This window comes from Buceros rhinoceros, unplaced genomic scaffold, assembly GCF_000710305.1.
Source record: "Buceros rhinoceros silvestris isolate BGI_N320 unplaced genomic scaffold, ASM71030v1 scaffold11909, whole genome shotgun sequence".
NCBI classification, from domain to species: domain Eukaryota; kingdom Metazoa; phylum Chordata; class Aves; order Bucerotiformes; family Bucerotidae; genus Buceros; species Buceros rhinoceros.
The window spans coordinates 56,175-65,803 of NW_010429782.1; the positions used below are offsets into that span (position 1 = coordinate 56,175).

Sequence of the window (9,629 nt, forward strand, 5' to 3'; positions counted from 1 at the left end):
ACTACCAGTAGACATCAGAAATAAATCTACTACAAAAGCAGGAAATGAGATAGGCATGAAGGTTTGGAGCCTTCAAAAGGTTTTTGTTATTGAAAATTGTCAATAAAAAAATAACTCAGAGATACAATAACGACTATGTCCTTTGGGAAACTGACAGAATAAAATAATACATACATGGCTTTGATTTTAAGTTTTCATCCACAAAGGATAAAAATCATATAGTAGACACCATTTTAGAGTGCTCAAATAGCACCTAATTTCGAGGAACAATGCAGATTATGCATTTTGTTTCCACACATCATCAGTTTTTGATAATCCAAGCGTTCAGGCATAATCCAGGTGTACAGCAGCAGCAGAAGGCAAACGAGTTTGAAGATATGAACCCAATAATCTGTAAAAACACTGAAACAACATAAAAATATATCCACCGCACAAGTGGATAAGCAAGTTTTAAAGTATTTTTGTAGTTACATTCTTACAGCACATTGATAGCACTTGTAGGTTTTTTTGCATATGTCACTCCTTCATTCCGGTTTTCATGGGGCTGGCAGCAAATCACTTTGAGATGGCTGTGACTCCTGAAATCACGTTCCATTTTCTGCCCTCATTCGTAGAGGACAGATTTTGAACAACAGTGGAATTCAGGAGGAACCTGCTCAGCTTTCAAAGTTGCTGATATCAACAGCAAAACTGATGAGCGAATAGATTCTTTAAATTTCTTGCTTAAGTTCTTAAAGTTCTTCCTTAATCTTTTCATTTATCCAGAAGTTCACTAGCTCTAGCTGATGACATCAACAACAACAACAACAAAAGGCTTGCATCTTCCAAATAATCTTCGACAGTTAAAGGAGAAAAAGCTCTGCAATGTGGAACACGACATACTTCTGACATATCCAGAATTCCTCAATAAAAAACAGTTTAAACTCACATACACAGATAGCTTACATCAAAGGCACTGATTTGTTTCTCCTCATGCTTTCTCTTGTTTCACCAAAAGGAGAACAATCAAAGGAATAACAACATAATCTGGACTAAGAGTTTCCCATAATCTTTAGCTTTCCTCCTCTGTTTGCACAGTGCCATCAAAAGAATCTCACAGATATCACCTTTGTCTTTATCGTGTGTTACTTGTTCAGAGGCTAAAGCATGTGAGGTCTGAAAAGGAGCCAAGATTACTGCTATCTGCCAGTGGAAGACCTGTCCTCTGTAATCACAGACGTTCAACCATGACTCCACAATCATACTGATGCTTCTTACACACTTTGTGATAAAACAAAACACGACCAAATCTGCATTTGTAACCATCAGAACACATCAGCCTTGAAGTTCTGATGAAGATCAACACGTGACTGACCTTTTCACTTGCTGCATCTTTGCACAGGAAAACCTTTAGCACCCCACACAGAATTCTCTTAGACATAGTTTAAAGCACAAAATTGTTGCACGTTGACTAGGAGATGCTGCATTTAGAGATAAGAATAGCTTCACACAATGACTGCCAATAGCTAAGCAAGGTATCAGTTCAGCTAGGACTGATTTTGAATTGGTCTAAAGGATCAGTTAAATTATTCAAAAGCGTCAAATTGCAGACTTACCCAGGAGATTGGAATTGTTTTGTTATTATGAGGAAACAATGCATTTTGCTGCCTAAATATGATTTTTCTGAGACTGTCTAATTATAAGAGAGCCTCCCTCCCTCCCTATTTCTCCTTTCTTCAATTAACCTTGTTCTATTTCCTGCACAGTATAAAGGTACACAATGGAAGAGCACAAAAGAGTACAATAGTTTCTTTATTCCCAAAATGACCTGAAATACTGAGACACTTCCAAGTACTGAGCATTTTAAGAAATGCAGAATAATTGTAATTAGCCATGTAACTGAGATTACTGTAATTTCTGAACTAACAGATGTGAGCTGTGAAACACAACTTGAAAACCTTTGACAATATATTGTAATGTTTAATTTCGCTTTTTTTTTTCCCCACACTCATTACTTCTTGTAGTAAAAGTTTACACCAAGTTCTGGCTCTGACACTCTTAATGTGATACCTTGGTAAGTCCCCTCCTCTCCCCTGGGTTGTGGGTGTGAATGTCTCATCCCGCCTGGCCTCATCCTCTGGTTCCCCAGTGGACACCTGTAAAAGCCGTATTCCAGCAAAGAGACTTTGTTTTTGCAAATTGTTACTTACCACCTGAATCCGCTAATTACAAGAGCTGCTGTCACGTTGCCACATACTGTATGGAACAAGGCCTCTCTGCCCTTCCTGTGATGTACACAGGACCATTATACCTATCGGTGTACCTTCTCTCTCAGTGGAGAAGCAGTCTGACAGGAGGGGAAATTACTGTTAGCATCGTGGCACTGGCTGCTCAGAGCTGTGTCTACTCTCTGCAGGATACTAGATTTTAAGTACCACTAGATCTGCTTAATTTTCTTTAAAAGATACTTTTCCAGAATGATCCATGTACAGGGATGGAGGTCATTAGTGACTGTGTTCATGGCAAGATAGGCCCACTTCAGTAAGACATCTGAAAGGAACACATTTGTTTCAGTATTTGTGTGAAGAACAAATCCTTCATTCAGTGCAGTAAGATCTTTGGTCATTTTTCCAAGCGTTACATGGCATGAGGAATATGTGCAGATTCTGCAGAGATGACATTCACGAGGTTGTCATGATATCTTTTATTGTTCTTGTCACAAGTCTATCTTCAGAAAAAAGGCAGACAGCTTATGTTTCCTTGTCTATCACTGCTTTGTATTTCTCAAGAATCACTCTAGGCTTCCAGACAGACAAAAAAATTAAAATCTAAAATAAAATAAAGAAAAATTAATAAATTGGCTGATCTTGAGATGTAAATACAAGTATACGTTATGATAAATACAAAAGAACATCCTTAGAGAGTTTGGAAAGAATAATGTTACATACCTTGTGTAAGGGTTCACTCTTAATTTGTGATATTGCTGAGTTTTGCTGATACTGTCTCTCAAATCTACTCTGCCGTCCAACAGCAAGTTCCAGATTCCAATTCCATTTACTGAACTTGGTGGGATCAATCAAGGTAATTTATTTAATGTTGAGGTAATTTAACCACTAAACTTCAGAACTAATAAATCTTTTTTTTTTCCTGACAAAATAAATGGTAAAATAAGTTACAGAATAAAAAACCCGGCCTTGAATCATCTAATCATAGTAGGGTTCGTGCAGGAGAACTCGAGGATTTATCTGCCAGCAGACTCCCAAATGCTCCAACGTTCCCCCTCTACCAGGAAGGTGTGGGTAAGCTTCTCACAGCCTTAATACTGAGCAAATTTCAACAATTACTTTGAGAGAGCTGAACCCCTTTGAAACTCTCGAACAAAAGTTCAGACCAAAGATTCCAAAATACACGGCTCTGTGCTGCTTCGGGTGACTGTTCAGAACTCCCTGCTGCTTAGGACTTATGCTGGGGAAATGCTGAACTGAGAATTTTGACACTGACCGACAACATTTGTTAGTAGGTATCAATAAGAATTACACAAGTCTCTTCAAGCTTTCATTAAAATATGTCTCTCTTTCCAAGAAGGATAAACTACCCCATTCATTACATAAAATGGAGAAGAGAAAAGATTAGCATAGTCACGTGTACACAAATGGTCTTATGTACTGCTAAAGTACCCAAGGATAATTGGAAACAAGTTCAGTATCTGTCAAATGTGTTGGAAGAGAGAATGGGCCTATTCATGTCTCCAGTGGATGTTTTTCAGATATCCAAGTCCAATTACCTGTGGCTGTAATAAACTCCATCTGCAGGTATTTGGGACTCAAAACAACTCTTCTTGTAAGTTAAAATTTTTTAAAGACCAACCAATCTAAAATAGTAATAAGCAGTCTGGAAGGAATAATCTGTGGCTCTTGACAAGAGAAAGGCAGAATTTATGAATGTCAGATCAATGTTTCTAAGTGATCAGATCACATCAGTAACGTAGAAAGAAAGAATACCAAAACCAAAAATGTTGCAGGTAATTTTTGCAAGAACATAAGTTTAGCACAGAACTCTCTATATTTGATTTAGATTGCAAAAGAACTATTATTTTACTATATATTAAATTGTATGTAGCATTGCTACCAGCACGGCAACTGCTACCAAGCTACCAAGGTACCAAGAGCAACTGAGTGATTGCTTTCTCCTAAATCATTCATATAGCAGCAGCAGCACAATTTACTTCACATTCAGAAAGTTCCATTTCTCACTTCTGTCACGCATCACACATCGGCAGCCAAGCAAACCACCACATTGTCCCGGTAATCAGGCACCAGCCCCGGGAGAAGCAAACCATTCTCGACTCCCATTAGCATGGACAGGGAGTTTATCATTGCCTATACTTCAAGGAATGACAGATGATGAAGCACTGCAGAAGAAAAACAAACAACTACTAGAACATAAAATAAAACCCTCTTTATACAGAAACTACCAAAATGACTATTTTTTTCTGCAGTCTGTGTAAGAGAAGTCAAAATTTGGAAATTCTTTAAATACAAAGAACCTGAAATGTAAGCTGTAGCATTACTGGCTGAGTATGAGGATCTTTAGACACAAGACAGTTACCAGAAACACGACACTGGAAAAAAAGGATCCAACTTTTCTAAAAGCCCCAGTATTTATCAGTAGGCTTCACGGCCTCACAACGCTTTTGTTTGGACAGCTCAGCTGAGTGGTGTTCTAGACGGGGGTAGAGATACACGTACACATCTACAGTGTGCACGCTGCAGGAATTCACATCGTCCATATTACTAATACCACGGCAGCACCTGGAGACTGAAGATAAGACTTCTGTTGAAAAAAATAATGCCATAAACATGCAAAAAGGGGAAAACGTGGCTAAAACAGAGAGAGGATTCTGAGGCCCTGCACTAACCTCGCTCCGCTCTGAACCATCAGCAAACTGAGCGTGGCTGAAACAACACTGGGAGATACGTGCATACATTCAGCATCACTGCATCGCTTCCTCCTTCACCACCCACTTCTTCATTCAAAACCAGTAAGTTAGAAGTGTTTCTTTGAATTTGCAGAGATCTTTGCAGAGAGCTGAGAATACAATACACTGACTCAGCGGGCTGATATGAAGGGGAAAAGGAAAGTCAGAGTTTGTGTACTGCTGAACACTTGGCATCAGTGAAGAAAAAAACCACATCATACTTGTTTTTTTCTCCTCTCTATCCACCCCCCACCAATTCTGTGCGTCTGCATTAAAATTCTTTTTACATTTCACTTCAAAGCCTTTTTCCCCTAAGGCTCTGAGGATTTGGATACAAAAGAGGATGTGCAATTTTCTGACTACAGTGAAACCCAATTGATTTTTAGATTAAATTGGTAACATTCTCAAAAAACTACCATCTTCAAGTTGTACAAATGGTTCCTTACAGGAAAGCATGGGGTGGGGAGGAGAAAGAAGGGAAGAAGGAAATATGAGTCCACAATTACTGTAGGAGAGTCTACAGCTATTAAAAAAAGATGTTTTGATGGACAAGTGAAATTACAAAATTGATTCCAGTGTTCCAAACAGGCTTTTCACAGTGCTGGCAGAACCAAGTTTCAATCTCATGTAAGTGCTTCAGGCTGATACTTCCTCATGGTGAGCCCGGTAACTTAGAGAATAGGTGTCCTGGCACGACGTGTTAAATGACATTGCTGAGTTTTTTTCCTAACGTTTTCAATTAAAATCATTTGTATTTTAGGGCACTTGCTGCAGAATGTTTTCACTGTTAAAACACTTCCAGGAAAAGAGACATCAGAAACAGGTAGGGAGAACTGCACAAGTGCAGCAATAATCGAAAACCTTCTAGCTCTGAGAACTTGACAATTTCTTGTAATCTTTCTGCTTCCATAAGCACAGTTACTCCCACCAGGATGAATGATCTAAAAAGTTATTGGATTGAACACCATGGAGATCCTGCAAGCGTTCCTCACATAACACGGAGATCAGTGTATGCAGCACAGCGGTGCCTGCTGATTCGAAGCTAATGATGCCCAATTAGCGCAAAGCGGGTGCCAGGACATCAGAACCGTATTCCTTCTGAGGCTCCAACTACAACTGGGCACCACTCCATGCAGTGCTAGCCTCTGCAGCGCTATACACGGGCACTTTTTCGAGTACAGATCTTTCCCAGATCTGTGGGAATTCACAAATCACATGCAAGAACGCTCTCAATCTTTTTCTTCTGCTCTGCATCATTCATTTGTGCTTGGTGTTCCCTGCAGACTTTGTGTATTAAGCATATCCCAGAACATAATAACATTTAACACATCCGGTCCAGTTCTATTGACTTAAACATCTGAAGCTTAGGGAGTTTCATCACTATTGAAATTACATATCTGATTTCTGAAAAAAATAATGTTAGATAACCACGGACATTTCATAGGGTACTTAGAGACATCATATCCCATAGTTCTGCCACTTACTTTGTTCACCAGAGGACCTGTTCTGAGGATTAAGTTGACAATGATATGTCAGTTTTGAGCGTCAATTAAATCTGGATCGTCTTGGAAGGGGATTTTAGTGGGTGACATTAAGAAAATGTAATCTGATGAAAATATGGTTGGTGACTGTTTCTGCTATAAAGATAGCGCTAAACACAGCCATTACTTATCCCACCAAAAGTAAAATGATAAAGAAAAAACTCCCCCATCTGTAAATTTAAAAAAGCAGATTAGCATACGATACAATTCTGCAGTAAAGTTTCTTAATTCTCTATTAAACATATCACATAAAAAAGGAATTCCTGAACACACAAGTAACTATATTAAACATGACAAAGCTGTCTTACACGTAAGAGACTTTTTAATGCCGGGGGGAAAAAAAAAAAAGCTTAGTTTAATTTGTAATTAAAAGTAGACTATGGTAGAATACTGGAAAGCTGAATATTAAGAAGCCCAGGATAGCAGTCTATTTTCTTGAAGCTCAATTTGATTATCAGAATCAATTTGATAATACAGAAGAGCCAAAAAATTTTACTTTGACTCTCATAGGAGCAGTTCTTCAAAGACACAGTAGGAAATTGCAATATATAACAATGAGGACGATATCAATTGTTGCTGAGGAAAGCAACATTTAGGCAGAAATAACAAACTGCTATTTAAAAGTGAAATGCAGCTGATGTAAATATGACAAAAATGAATACATCAATTCTTAAGTGATCTATTCCAATGCCATTAAATCACAAAATGAATAGAGCTGAAGTGAAAATAACCATTTTGAAAAGACAAGTACAATCAGGTTAAGTAGGCAATGGGCTTTTTCCAGAGTCATCTACAAAGTGAAAATATATTTACTCTGTTTCAAGACTCAAGAAAATACTACTGCACCATAACTACTTTCTTCCACATTTAAGTCAATGAAATCAAGTCAAAGTTAAATAAAAAGAATGAATAGCTCCCACAGCACGCTTTGGCCTTGAAAACCTCTTACAGCAAAACAACGTTTATTTCACCCAGCTCACCAGATTTAACCGTAATAAGAAGCTGAACTGTGGTGCGCATGTTGAAGGACTAACTCAGAATGCCAAGAGACTCATCAAGGCCTATGTGAACCTTCTTACTATACTGAAAAACCTCCAGTGTAAAGAGGATGATAATTAAGTGCACATATTTAATATACAGGGGAAAAAAATTTCACTTGAACAAAATTCAGTAAATGAACCACACAGCTCTTACATATTAATTGGATCATTATATAAAATCCACAAACAGGTGGATAAGAGCTCTGTTTGACTGTGATAATTCCAGTGGATTTTTGCAGTGTTCTGTTCACTTATTTCCTAAAGGACTGAACAATTAAACATGTATAGTACAAAAGAAAAAAAAATTACAGATCGTTTAAAATATCTACAACACAGTTTTTTTCATAAGCAGCCTATAACGATTGGATAGTCTGACCGAGCACAGCGAGGGCAACATCACCCACGAGAAGTCAGACAGAGGTGTTTTGAATGAGGGGAAGGAAGCCACAAATACCCGAGGCAGTAAATACCATCATTCCGGTCATACGCGATTACCCTGGCCGCCGCCTTCTCTTGACACTCCATTTCCTCAACCAAAGCAATTTTGAACACCTGCTTGAACTTAATCAGCCTCTTTCAGCCTCTGATTAGTCTTCACTCAGCAAGCTTCTCGTGCTCATGTGTGTCTGAGCAAGTTGATTTTAGTGGTACCTAACTTGCAGGTATGAGGAAATAGCTGTATTATTAAGAATATACTTGAAAAATAGACAGAAATTGAGTAGCTTTTGCACGGGTCCCATCAGCCAAAGAATCAAATACGAAATCTCTTAGGTGTTTTTAAATGAGGCATACGTACAAGTAATGATTCCATTTTAAAGTGCTGTTATCTTTGTGCATAATATTACAAGTCCAACATGGGTGCAGAGGGAACAATTTTTTGTACTTAAATGCAAATACATACTGAATTTCTTAACTGTTTTCCAAAAATGTTGGTTTTGAAGATTGATGAAAATGCCCTAAACCCCAACTTTTTTGCATAAAATTGAAGACTTGTTCTGATGTTCGAAAAAAATTATCAACTGTCTTCTACCCTTGAGTAGGCCACATTTCCAGGAACAACCTTTCATCCTAAAACATACACCCACACTGAATGGGTGGAAAAAAACAATTATTTTCTCCTCCCACACTTTATGAAGGACAAAGACCACGTGGGGAAAACAAATACTTACGTTTGCACTCTACCATCAATTTCATCATCGCAACCTGTCCTCCTGTTTTGAGCTGATCCCTAAGTTTTATCTCATTTGTCTACATTAGCTTAAAATTTATGCAGAGGAAAATTGTTATCCAAAACAATTATATGATGAAGGGGCTCAGACACTGAATATTGTTTCCTAACAGGTAAATAAATCTCCCAGTTTTCTTACCTATAGAAGACTTCACTGAAAGACTATATGTGTTGGACTTTTGCCCTTCTACCCGATTTAAGAGGTTTTTTTTCAAATCTGGAAATAGAAGTGAGGGGTATATCCAAACAAATGAATCATTAAAGCAGCATCTACATAAGCTCAATTTTTAATACCTTACAACATTTGGTCTTAAGTTCCCCACAACCCACTACCAGCCAACATTTTGAATGCTGATGTACATTTAAAAAAAAAAAAAGAGGAGAAATGAACAACATCTGGCAACCTTAACATTATTTATAAAACTGCATTAATACTCCACTCTGCTTAATTACTCCATAACTATATTAAAAATCCAAGGCCACCAGGAGAAAAACGTGATTTGTAGAAGAAAGCCCTGCTGTCTGGTGCCTGTCCCATTTGTTCAATTTAGAAAAAAATATTTGTTCATTAAGATACACTAGCTTGCAACACAGTGTGAGGCAGTGTTCCGAAATATTACTCCGTCTTTACCTGCAACATTCCGGACATCCCAGTATCCAAAACATTCTACTCTGAAGTAAAGATCTGGTTATGAAAGGATAGGAGTATTGCTCTCGACTGTCCAACAACAATATGCTAAAAACTGTTATTCCTAAGAGCTACACATCACTACGACATACCCCCCCGCCCCGCCCCCAACACATGTTTTTGCACATGTAGAATTAAGGTTGGTTTTGGATGCCTAACTAAGTGCGTAAAAATT

At 38.0% G+C, this 9,629-nt stretch overlaps 1 protein-coding gene across 1 annotated transcript in view; it reads right to left on the minus strand.

Annotated features, from left to right (window-relative positions):
• Positions 1-8,063, minus strand: part of LOC104499303 (gamma-aminobutyric acid receptor subunit beta-2-like) — a 28,873-nt gene extending 20,810 nt beyond the window's left edge. Inside the window, exon 1 of the mRNA XM_010142792.1 lies at positions 8,009-8,063. Coding sequence (XP_010141094.1) covers positions 8,009-8,063 — 55 coding nt within the window. The remainder of the gene's footprint in view (positions 1-8,008) is intronic.
• Positions 8,064-9,629: the final 1,566 nt, after the last annotated feature.